Below are 12,945 nucleotides of genomic sequence, written 5' to 3'. Positions count from 1 at the left end.
GGAGGGAGGGAGGGGAGGGGGGGTGCACCTGAGAAGAGAGTACACAGGGTTGCTTTCACGCAGACGAGCACGCGCACCGTGCAGCCTCGGATGGTGTGTGCGGGGAGACAGGGGAAGGGACGGGGATGGGAGAGGATATAAACTCATGAGTAGCGAAGTGAAAAGCATAGAACAAAGGAGGAGGAGGGAGAAGAGCAGCAAAGCTAAAGATGGCGTCGAGTCGGCGACCACGAGATCGGAGGAGGGGGGCGGAAAAGAAAAGGGCTCGCCCGTCGCGTGGCAGCTGAGACGGCGACCACGAGATCGACACCGAACCGGCAGGCAAGTCTTATTATTCGATTTCCTGCTGCAACGGACGTTGACAACCGGCTTGCGTCACACTCACTCGCTCCCCCCTTCCCCTGTCACAGCGCGAGGGAAGGGGAGGGGGCACAATACCGTTGTATCTAGGGAAGTGTCGTGGCTCTGCTATCGTCCATCTGCTCTGGTATCGCTGTCGGTAGCTCGAGTGTCGGCGAAGTGCACGAGGGTGTATGACTGACTTGCCCTCTGTACTTTGCCGGAGGAGGAGGGAGGGAGGGAGGTGTGTGTGTGTATGTGTGTGTGTGCGTGCGTGTGAGAGGGAGGGGGGGCTCCCCCTTGTGTATCTGTGCTGTTTCTTCCCCCCTTTCTGCTTCGATCCCTCTCACCCCCTCTTCTTTGGCTGCTGTGGTGATGGTCCAACGGGGCGGCACATTTGGTTCGCACACGTGCGACCCTTAGTTGAGCCTGCTTCTCCGATGCGCAGCGCTCGTGCGCCTCAGCACCGTCGAAGCCCCGGCTGCCAGCGCGTTAGGCGGGCCAAGCGAGGGTGGCGAAGGGAGTAGAGAGTCTCCGTCGATGGGGCCCCCTGCGGGAGGAGGAAGAGGGGAGAGGGGAGGGTAGCGGGTGTGCCGGTATTATCCTGGGTAACAGAAAATGACGTGTCGAGGCGAGAGAAAGCCAAGGGAGGGTGAAGCGCCGATGAGACAAACGGCAGACGAGTAAAGGCGGGGGGAGGGGGAAGGGAAGAGTGGGAGTGGAGTGGAGGGAGTCGAGGGCACACAGAGAGAGAGAGCGGACCCAAGGATAGGGAGTGCACGAAGGGCAGATATTGCACGCCCCCCTCCCCACCTCCTCCTCCTCCACGGCAGCAGCAGGCACACGCCCACGTCCATGACGCACACGCCCCAGCGACGACAGCAGCAGAGAACAAGGAGGTTCAGGTGGTGATGATAAGGGGGCCAACACGTCTGGTAATGGGAAAACAAAAAGAGAGGGAGGCAACCGTACGTGAGGTGATTCTTGCTAGGTGTACGTCGCAGCTCAACTCGCCTACCGCGTAAGCGGTGCGAGCAGAAAAGGGAGGGATGGGGATGAGTCGACATCGATTCGAGAAGGCAAGAGGATGGGGAGCGGGGGGGGAAGAGAGCGGAGAGCACGACATACACACACACACAGACAGACAGGCATACGCACAAGTTGCCAATCGCCCGTTAGAAATGAAATGCAACACCGTCACGACGACAGCAAAAAGGAAATGCGCGAAAAGAGAGAGGAGCTGCACACCGTGAGCTTTAGCAGAGAGGAAAGAGAGAGGGCTGAAGTGGAGGTCCAGGTGGAGGCCCAGCGAAAGAAGGAGGACAGGAGGAAGCGCCGCAGAGTCCGCTGGGCGCCACGGACTCAGAAACACACGCAGCTAAAAAAAAATGACCAGAAAATCACAGCTACAGCACACTCACGAGCACTTGATACCTCAGCTGCGCCGCAGATGAGGGAAGAGGGAGACGACACCACACAAAGACAGGCAGAGAGGAGGAGGAGGAGGGGGGGATTGAGGCAGCTCTCGTTTGTTTCGTTTGCTATCAGCAACAAAGGGCAGCGAGCACCTTGGAGAAGAGTGAGGTGGGTAGTGGGAAGTGCAGATGCACCGAGAGAGAGAGAGACAGGGGAGGGGGTGAGCGAGAGGGAGGGAAAAGGACGATACAAACGACAGCAGAGCAGAATATGAGAGCGAAAAAGGAAAGGCGGCGAGGGGCCCGCGGCGAGTTGAGGTGCAGAGGTAGGGGGAGGAGAGGGAGAGCCGCGCAACAGAAATGCAAGCGACGGTCTAGCAGGAGGTGGAAGAGGCGCTGTACCTTGAGACGGCATATATATATATATGTGTAGGGCGAAGAATCCCTAATGGGCTCAAGAGACGAGCACACAAGCCAATAAATAAATGAAGAGCCGATGAGGTTCAGCCAGCACGAGAGACGCTTCGAGACCGAAAACGATGAGGCGCACCCAATGAGTGGAATAAGAAGAGATTACCACCTGTGCGAGCGCGAAAAGCGCGCGAGGGATACTGACACAAAAGAATAAGAGAGACAGAGAGAACACTTTGACAGAAAAGGCGGTCGGCGGGACGGGTAAAGACCGCGAAAGAAAAGTCGCTGAGAGTCGGTGTGCGAAGGGGTAGAGGGGGGAAGACGGCCGGTGAACACTGAAAAGAAACAGGGGTGCCAACGCACGCACACAGATACTCCGACGCACACGCACGCGCGCAGAGACGGAGACGCGAACGCAACAACAATAAACTGGCGCGTTAGCGATCGAGCAGTCCAAAGGAAAAGAGAGGAAACGAAGGCTCTCCCCCGACACGTGCGCGCTTGTGGGATGTCTGTACGTTCGCCTCTGTGAGGGAGGGGAGAGGCGTTGAAAACGGTAAGGAGAAGCCGCGGTGGTGCTCCGGGGGGGGGAACTGGACTCGAGAAAAGAGACCAGCTTGCCGTGGAGGCCGTCTACCCGCACCGGCAGCAGACAGACAAAGAGACGCCCTAGCGAATGCCTGCTGGAAAAAGAAAAAAGAGAGAGGCAGAGGCAGCTGTGCACTTCGATAAACGAAAAAGCTGAAGGCAAAAAGGGCGTGTGAAGAGACAAGACAACGGAGGAAGAGCCTGGCAGCGAGAAAGAGAGGGAAAGGGAGAAACGACAGCAGCGGCGGCACTGCAAGGAAACGGAGACGCGCGGCGGGGTGAAGGGCGCAGTCGTTAGCCTCGCGCCGTGTCTTCGCACGAGTGTGTATGGGTGAGTGCGTGGCTTTGCCCCCTCTTCCTTCTCCTCGCAGTCGGTGTCTAATGTGCTGTTGCTTGTGTGCAAGTCGAGGCGATGTACAGTGGCCCCGTCACGAGGCACCAGTTAGATGCTCACCCGCGAATGTAGAGCGCGACCAGGCTCCTGGTATCGGTCGCGCCAAAAAGCTGATGCCCACAGCTGCTGAGTTGTGCTGCGTGGAGCTCAAAAGTGGCGCTAGGCGTAGCGTTGCTCTATACTGCCGTCGCTCTCTGTGCTTTTTTTTCCACTTCGGCAAGCGCGCAGCCCAGTGCACAGCTTCTAATTGAACGGTTCTCCTCTGACGGTGATGTGTTGCCATTTCGGCAAGTTGGGCACACATACAGCGCATCCCAAAGCACGCACATACAGAGATGCATACACTCATCAGACGGTGTGATGTGCGGGACAGAAGTGAGGCATTAAAGAGGTGAATGGCAACATCTGAGGGAGCAAAAAAGAAAAATAACAAACGAAAAAGAACTTGAGGAAATCGTAAGCGCGCCGGAGCGCAACGGAGCACAGGTGTGTGTGCACGTCGAGCTATGCACAGATGTGTGTGCACGTGAGTGTGCAAGGGTGACAAGAGGTGGAGGCAGTAGAGAGAGGGAGTGCACAGGGAAAAAGAGGGTAGCGGTGCTCGGTAGGGAAAGGGAGGTGAAGGCACGACCAGCACCCTCCTGTGTCTCTCCTCGCGAGGGGTATGCCCTGGAGCAGGACTCCACAGGCAGCAACAGCTGCGGGAAAGGGGATGCATGCAAGAGCAGTCACAAGTGGCCGTGGGGGGGCAACTGCCCTCAGGTACGGCATTTACTATCAGGGGAGCCGTGCCATATGTACGCAAAGGTGTCTTTGCCGGCCCTCCGCATCGAAGTGGCGAACGCGACAACGATATGCACTTGCATCCGCCAACACCGCTGCCTCGGTGAAGGGAGCCGCCGGCGGTGTTGAAATGGGATTGCGCGTGAAGTCAGCTCGACGCGCACGCACAATGCGAGGATGGGCACCTACTGTTTCGTACACTGCCTTTCTATGGGACCTCTTTTCAGTAGTGTGTCGTCCCTTCCCTACGACAGCCCCTCAACTCCGTCGTGGCGCATCTGCACAGTTATGCACAAGAGGGTGAGGGTGAGTCTTCGCAGCAGCCTCAAAGTAAACGGCAAGAGCCCTGCAACCTCTCAGCGCCATCCGCGCAGGCAGCCTACGCCCCCTTCGCGCGCGTAGCCTTCGAGGCCGTCAGCTTCGCCACCGCCGCTCGCACTCGAGCCTCCAAGCCACCACGAGTGGGTGACTGCCATGATCGCTGATTTCGCGCAAAGACCTGACGCGCCTGCTCTAATCGGCGCAGCACTTCCTTCATGCCTGCGCCCGCCTCACGCATTGCTGTCACGTCAGAGGGCCGATTCACCGCTGGAAGGTCAGCGCTTGCCATCGCCCTACGCCCGCCTGCCGGCAGCGCCGCCACAGCACCTTCCACTCTGCATACGATGCCATGCTCGCCAACGTCGCCACCTTTGGCCTCCATGACCGTGAGTGGGGTCATCGTGGCTGCAGGTGAGTTCAGCTCTAACCGCCGCGAGGACGAGTCCTGCGAGACGTACAGAAAATTCGTCTGTGGCAACGGCGACTCCTCTGTGCCGCCGCCACCGCTGCCCTCGGCATGCTCTGCACTGCTCTCGTATGATGTCACGCCGCGCCGCGGGTACTCGGCGACGGAGGACGAGGAGGTACGCAAGGAGACATGCGCAGCGTTGCCTGCGTACGCCGGCTCGATCCCTTCGACCCTCAAGAGAGTCGCCGGCGGCTTGTTTCCACCGGCGGCCGCGTTAGTGCTTCCGTGCGCAGCTGTGACGTTCAACAGCTCGTCGCCATTGCTACAGTTGCGCGGGTCCAGTGTCATACGACGCGGTGACCTCTTCGACGACGGCAACCACGAATCGTGTCCTTCGGCATCGACGGCACCAAGAGTCTCAGCCACTGTTGAAGCCTGTCGTCCGCTCCACGTGCCCACGTGGCCGTCACTGCTCGCCATGGGCGACACAAGTGTCGGGCAGCCGCCGCTGATAACTGGCGAACGTGTGTGATCGGGTCCGGGAGAGGCGGAAGTGTGCCCCGCCCCCTCGTCTTCCTCCATGAGTGGCCCCGTGGTCCCAGTGGCGACCGACGTACCATCGCGCTGTGTGCGATAAAAGACGTCCATTGTGGAGGAGGCACCAAAGTTCGTAGGGGCAAGCGCGTACGCTGGCCCCGGCGGCAGCGGTGGCGCGGCAACGCTGGAGGTCACGGACGTGTCGCCCTCGATCGCTGAAGCCGCGCAGTCAAGCCCGGCAGCAGAAGAGGCAACCCCACTCGTCGTGGCGCATGGCAGCGTTGCTGATTCGAAAGAGGCTAGCTCACCATGCCGCGCGCGCATCGGCGAGCTGCCTGACTCTGGCGGCCAGTGTAGTGCCACCGGCGCGGCCCGAGGCGCTCCTGGTGGTAAAGCATGAGCGTTACAATTTGCCAGCACGCGTGTGTGGTCTGCATAGTAGGCCGGCGGTGAAGGGGGTGACGATGCTGGTGCATGGTGCATGGCGATCCCCTCCACCGAGTTCTCTTCCGCAGTAGAACCTCTCTCGTCGGCAAAAACATCGAGCAGCGCTGCCGCTGCAGGTGTCGAGGTCTGCGTGTTACCCATAATGTGGCGCATCTCCGCCTGCAGCAGCTGCTGCTGATCCGTGGAGGGGCGCCTCTGCTCGACGGCGTCCGACGCTGGCCTCGGAACGCTGCTTGTTGTCATGGGGGCAGAAGATGTAGAGGATGGTGAGGGAGGCGCGCGTGTGATCAGCAGCTCTGGTGGCGCGTCGGGATCCAGGGAAGCGCCAATCGCAGCCGCCAGTCCAGGTGCTTCCGTGGGCTGCGCCGAGTCCGTCGCCTCTGCCAACTCCGTGAAGCCCGTGTAAGCCTCTGCTAAGTCAGCCAAGGCGTACAGCGCGACGGCAACCGCCTCCTCACGCGATACCGAGAACGGTCGTTTGGCCCACGCCGCGACTCGCGTCTCCAGCTCCTCCAGGAACGGAGCCTCGGTCGGGCTGACGCACAGCCCAGGAAGTGGGGCAACAATTGTCACAGGCTGGTGCAGCACGGACAAGATGTGCGGAAGCTGGTCAGGCGACACTCCCGGCCTGCCACTGAGCAGCCCTCCCCGCGGCGAACGCCTTTCCTCTCTGTGCACCGAGGCGAGCAGTACGGCACAAATATCAGCGGTGCTCTGAAGGGCCGAGGAGGTGTGCAGGGAGCTGCCATCGACGCCGTGCGCGGCACCCGTCCCCGACGGCGCACGAGACGGCCCCACCGCCACCGTGCCCTCCCACTCCTCCGTCAGCAGCAGCGGCGCATCGTACAGGTTCGTCGCTAAGTCTACCCCGGCAGTGCTAAGCAGTGCGTCGAAGTCCCACGCGGTGATGTTCAGCGCCGAGGCTTGCACACTCCGGCAGCGCTGGTACTGTGGTGAGCTGTTCACGTGAAGCGCCACATGGCAATCAACGCAGTCTGTGGCACGGAAACTCGCACACGCTGTGCGCAGCTGCACGCCGACGCACGCCTCCATCAACACCGTCGTCGCAGCGCAGACGACGACATCCAGCGGGCCGACGCAGTGGCGCAGATACAGCGTGTGGACGGCGTCCTCCACATAGATGACGCCGCCGTGCACCCGCTCCACGCACATATCCACGAGTGTCGATGCCAAGTCGCGTGAGGACGATGACACCTGCGGCTTCAGCGGGCACAGAGATTCACGCAGGCGAAGCACAGAGCAGTTCAGTAAGTCGTGAAAGGATACGGCGGGTCGACACGCATGACTGGACGCGTCCCATTTATCGCCGCCGTAGCGCTGGAGAGGTTCCACGTAGCATGGCACAGAGAGGTACTCCGCGAGGGACTGCGCAGCATCTACCATGAGCTGCGAGGCATCGCTCGAGAGCATCCCGGCTGTGGGGGGGCTCGGCGTACTCGCATACGTCACCGACAACACGAAGATGCCGTCCCCGTCTCCGACGCCGTCCCCCTCCACGTCCTCGCCATCGCCGTCGCGGCCGCTGAGCTGATGAAAGTAGGCGAGGTCCTCGACAACCACGTTCTGAGAATTTTCCAAGTGCACCCCCTGCCCAACGCCGCGCAGCACCGCGTTCAGCTCATCCAGCCGGCCACCCTCATAGGCGCCTATCACCATCTCCTCTTCGGCGCCGCCGACGCTTCCGTCGACGACGCGCCGCAGTACTTCATCGCTGAAGGGACAGTCGAGGAAGAGCGGTCGCACCCGCACCGCATCGCATCGCCGCAACAGAAGGTACTCCGTTACAAGCGCCACGCATTCCACCTGGGCACAATCCTCGACCACCGACTCTCGCGCCATAAAGACCAGCCGGCAGTTGTGGCACTGGAACGCTTGCAGGTTGCTCGGAGTTCCGGCCACCACAATGGTGCAGTAACTGCATCGCTCCACGACGACGTCACCGAGCGCGCCAACCACAAAGACCACCGGGCGGGCGTCGCCATCACGAGTGCCGCCGTGCACGTCGCACACCACCACGTCTTTCTCCACCAACTCGCCATAGAAGTGGAATATATCAGGAGGCGACGTCCATGACCTCTGAGGGCCACCGCTGTGCCGCCCGCTGTGCACGTAGCGGCTATCGCTCAAGAGCAGCGCGTGAGCGTACGGTGCTTCGGGTGCGAGGCACAGCCCTGCTTCCACCTGATTGCGATCCACGATGGTCGCTGTGGTCGACAGAAGCTCTACGGAGCGCCGACGCATCAGCACCGGCGCTCGAAAACCAACTGCGTCTTCGCCCTCAGTGCCGTCGCCAATCATATTCGCAGTGGCGGCAAAGCAAGCGGCGTGCTCCAGCGGGAGACCGACCCTCGAGTAGTCCTCAACGAGGCCCTCATACACCAGGCCATAGAGGGATGTGGCGACGCCACGGCTGCACTTTAGCAAGAGACGACCGCTCCCTTGCGCGCTCCAGCTCAAGTGGGTCTCGGTGACATTATTGCCGGACAGCTCGCGGGCGGCCACGGCAATGAGCTGGCAGTCGTGCACGTCGCGCAGCACGCACGACTCGCAGGGGCCCAGTCGAACTTCGCAGCGCTGCACCGCATCCAGAACGACGTAGCGAAACGGCGCGAGCAGCGTCACCTTGCAGTCAGCCAAGCGCTGCAGAACCAGTGTGTCTGCGACGGGCAGCACACGCGACAAAAGAAAGGTGCGGCTCAAGGAGAAGATGCCCCCCTTTCTCGCGCTCAGCGCCAACGTGCGCAGGTGTGGGTAATACACAAAGCTGCTGTTGGCACGATACCCCTCACCGGAGAAGAGTTGCGCCGCCACCGCACCTTCCTGTTGCTCCGCCAAGGCGGCAAGCCAAGCAGGCACCGCTGCCGCCGACGGTCGCACCAGCGAGGAGAAGCCCAAGGGCCAGGCAGCGGCGACCCCCGCGCGGGGGTCGCCTGGACACTGCCGCTGACTGATTGCAGCCGCGGCATCAGTCGAAGTCCCCTGGCAGGTGTCCGTGCCCACCTTCCAGCCCTGACGGCAGCTGTTGTGTGCCTCCGCGTAAGGGATGGGGGGCTGCCATGCGGGCGGCGTCCCCGCCATATGGGGGCTGAGGACTGAGAGCACGGACCGCGACTCACCGTCCCGTGAGGCGTTTTGTGAATCACTCGTCACCGCATCGTTGTTGGGCGCGGCGGTAGAGACGTGTTCGCACAGGGCCTTGCAGCGGGCGGTGAAGAACGCATTGCTGTGCAGTCGACTCAGGTGCGGTGCCGACCCACAATCGTCGCGGGCGCGAGCCCACGTGCAGAAAGCCGGGTAGGTCACCCGGTGCACCGTATCGCGCATCCGCTCATCAGCGTCCAGCTGCGATTCCTCCTCCACCATTGGCTGCCCGTCACCGGCCCCTTTTACCTCCTCCTCGTCCTCTTCGCCTGCCTGTGCTGGGAGGGTAAAGACTTGAAAGAGAGGGTGATCAGTGAGCAGCTCCTGCGCATCCGCGTAGACGCGCTGCGCCGCACTCCACGCCAACAGAGAAACACTTTCTGACCGCAACGCCGCAGCGATGCATGACGCCTCCAAGCAATCTACAATGAATGACTGCAAGGCTCGCTCGAAGTCGGGACGAAAGGGCGCAACGGCGTGGTGTTGCATGGCGCCGCACGTGCGGGTAAGGAGGTCCGGCAGCTGCATGAACTCTGCTGAAGACAGAGGGGCACCTTCTTCGGTCTGTGCGTGGCCGCCCTTTCGGTCGGCCTCACGTCGGCGAGTCCCAAAGCAGAACTCTGCGACCAGGCGGCGCGCCTCCAGACGGGCCGCCGTGGGAGACGACGACGACGACTGCATTGCAGACCTGTAGTCCTCACCCAACACGCCGAGTCGCTCTACCACAGCCCACAGGGACGCCATGTGAAACGGTGGAATGCCAAGATAGATCAGAAAGGTAATCATTGCCACGGCGTAGAGGTCGTCGGCAGCGGTGGGGACGTAGGCAGCACCAGACACGCTCGACTCGCAGCTGTCAGGCCTGCCATCAGGCTCCACACTTTCCCTTGAATCGTCGCCGTTGAGCCAGCCCAGTGCGGCCAGGCTATGGCCCGTGATGAGCTCCGCGGCGCTCGGCCGCTGCTGGGGACTGCGACGCGTCGCCGCCGCTGCCTCGACATTTAGCCGATGCGCGCCCCAAACATCGGGAAGGTATGACGCCATGAAGTCGGCGCGCGCCACACTAATGACAGACAAATCGCACGGCAGCCACAAACTTTGACTCAGCAGCCCGCATGGCTGCGTCAATACGGCGTCACCGTCGTAGCTGGAGAGCAGTACATTTCCGGCATGCAGTGCGCCGTGCACGAAGCCGGCGTTGTGCATCGTGGCGACCTTGCAAACGACGCTTCGAATGAGAGCAAGCACTTCGCACTCACGAAGGCCTGCGCCACAGCTGGCAGCGACGACGTGCCGCAAGGGCACCATGTACGGCGCCACCTCCAGTTGGGCGATGAGACGACATCTGGAGTCGACGTACACCTCTGAAACACCGGCGCAGGTGGTGCGCCGCCTCCTCTGGGCAAAGACGTCGCCCGCACTGCCCTCGCCACCATCGACGACTTCTCCTCCTTTGTTGGCTGCCTTTTCACCAGCGCCCATGTGCTGGGCGGGTGAGGGCTCCCACTCCGCTGTAGCCGCAGTGAGGCCTGCCTTGTCAAGGGCACGCTGCGTCGCACGCATCTCCTCTGCCAAAGCGAGCAAGCGCCTCTGCAGTCGAGTACGTTGCGGCCACCGTGCGCCATGCTCTGCGGCCGCCATAGGAAAAGGTGAGACCACTTTGAAGAGGCAAAAGTCTTCGCCATCGCCGCTCTCTGTATTGTCCACGTCGTCTTCACGTTCCGATAGGGATGCGATGGGCTGGCGCGGCATCGCGCGCTGATATACGCGCGAAACCACCGTACAGTCCACCAGCTCCATTTCAGCTAGAACGCCGTCCCAGCGACCGGCCTCCTGCAGAAGAAGCGGGTTGCCGTTTTGTTCCTCCGCACCGCTGCAGCTCATGAGAGTCTCGTCATCTTCGTCCTCCGCCTCCCTCTCACAAGCGTCACCTGCGTCGAGGTCCTCCGTGTACTGCAGAAGGCCTGCATGAGCAGCAGACCCGTCCGTCGTGCAGATGGCATCTGAAGCTACCGCACTAGGATCGGCGGTAGAGGGCGGCCCCGAAGATCGATCGCTGCCGCAGCCCCTTTTCTCTACATAGACATGCTCCCTGCTTCCTCCGCTCGTGCGACGATTGCCGAGGGGCCCCTTTATCTCTCTGCCGTTACTGCCACCGCCTCCAGAGGAGAACGAAGCTGACGATGCGTTAGGGCCCGAGGCGCGCCGCATTACCAACCCCTGCCACTTCGCATCTCCCTTCGACGGTTGCGCCGCTACGTCACGCCCTGTATCTAGCAACGCCTGGTCGCTATTGCTGCGATCCAATGGCCCTGCAAACACAGCAGCATTGATGTCTCTGAACGAGGGTGAGGAGGAGAAACTGTCATCTGGTATCATCGTGGCGCGTGGCTGGGACGGTGACGGCGGCATCAGCAGAGCACATGGTCGTTGTGATGACGGTTCACCTCCTCTGGTTCGTGTCGTAAAGGTAGTGGCCGCTATCTGCATCTCGTCGTGCATCTCCGAGGTTGGCGCAGGCTGAAGGACATGATGAGACAGAGCCTCCTTGAAATGCGGTGCGATGCCCCCAACGATGACGCCCTCACGACCACTGCCCATAAGAGTGCCGCCCGCCATCACGGCAGTGGATGGCGCTGTCGCGGAGCCGATGCTCTCACCAGCAGCGGTGCCCTCCAGCCTGTCGCTAGAGTGACTGGCAGTGCTACTGCTGCGATTCGGTGGTAGGAGCGAGGCACTGTAGTTTGCCACGACTCGCGTCGCCTCGGCAGGCGTCTCGTGCGCGGTAGAGGCGCCCTGGGCGGTGACTGGGTTGCCTTGCTGCTTCACAGTCACCTCAGTGTCAGAGGAGCTGGCACCGCTGCTGGCGCTTTCGTCGCTCTGCACGCCACGTCGCAGGGAAAAAGGCGACGACGACGACTTTTTCGTTGTGGTGGACGGAGTCGGTGGAGGTGGCGGCTGCCGTCGGGCAGCAGCGGTGTGGCAAGAGGTCCCACCAACGCCGGAAGAAACAGCAGCCGTAGCTCCATCTATTCCGTAGCACTCCGCTCCGCACACAAGCTCCCGCCCTCTCGACAGCGGGGTTTCCACGGGGTCGGTGTCGCTGCTCACAAGGAGGCCTGCCACGGTGGCATCACGCCCCTTGTCAGCGGTGTCGACCTCGTCCTCAGGCGCGCGCACTTGCATTGGTGGCGGCGGTGGCGATGACGTTTCCATCTGTGCCAGTGTCAGAGATGGGGTGACGGAGAAGGAGTGCTCCGTCATCGCCGTCAGTGCCGGGGATGAATCCGAAACGCCAGCGTTCCGACGTAGCTGCTCCACCGAGTCCAGCGCCGCCTGGGCAGCGCGGCTTACTTCGCTGCTGTTCAGCTCATCCTCGTCCACATTTTCGTCCGATGCGTCGTCGAAGCTTGAATAGGCGGCGCTGCGGTGCACCGCAGCGGCTAACGCACCGCGCAGCAGAGGCGAATCGCTGGGAAGACTGTCGGAGGTAGACGTGCTGGGGGGGCGCTGCAAGGCCCAAGGGAGGTCCGGTGCAGTGGACCACACCGTCGCTTGCGCTGTAGCCAAGCGCGTGGGCGAGGCAGCGATCCCGTTGCTACCGGTGTCGACGAGCATGCCAGCAGCAACTGCCCGGATCGATTGCTCTCCGGGCGAGCGATATACCGACGCCGTCATGGACGTGTCGGCGGCGGGTGAGACTCTCATCAGATCCGCACTCGCGAGGTCTTGATGGGGAGCAGCCAGCGGCACCGACGCAGCAGGTGGCGCTTCGGCAGTCACAGAGGAAACGACTGGCGCGGCACGGGGCTTGCTTAGAGAGCGAAAAGCTACATCGGACGGGGAGCTGCCGCTTCGCTGCGCCGCGGGGTCGAGGGGCGTGAACGGTGACGAAGAAGCCGCCCCAGACAGGGTCGCGGAGGCAGAGCGGGGGCCCAGCTGTAGACGCTTCGCTGGGCTCGAATTGCCCCTCGCTTTCCTCGCGTTTGGTGGCCCACTCGTCACGGAGGCAGCGGTGGACGCCGTCGAAGTCGAAGAGGATGAGGAGGGCACTATGTGGAACGCCTTCACGTCGAGCTTCGCTGCCGAAGTTTCTCCCTGCGGTGTTGGAGCTGCAGAGGAAGCAGCGGACACTC

The 12,945-nt window shown here is 61.9% G+C and overlaps 1 protein-coding gene across 1 annotated transcript; it reads right to left on the bottom strand.

Moving 5' to 3' along the window:
- Positions 1 to 4,312: 4,312 nt before the first annotated feature.
- Positions 4,313 to 12,517, bottom strand: LSCM1_06248 (uncharacterized protein; the record flags this gene model as incomplete). Its single annotated transcript, XM_067323679.1, has 1 exon — positions 4,313 to 12,517. One exon carries the CDS (start codon positions 12,515 to 12,517, stop codon positions 4,313 to 4,315), a length of 8,205 nt encoding a protein of 2,734 aa, XP_067179308.1.
- Positions 12,518 to 12,945: the final 428 nt, after the last annotated feature.

Source organism: Leishmania martiniquensis, chromosome 19 (genome assembly GCF_017916325.1).
Source record: "Leishmania martiniquensis isolate LSCM1 chromosome 19, whole genome shotgun sequence".
NCBI lineage: Eukaryota > Euglenozoa > Kinetoplastea > Trypanosomatida > Trypanosomatidae > Leishmania > Leishmania martiniquensis.
This window is presented reverse-complemented; position numbering and strand designations above follow the sequence as displayed.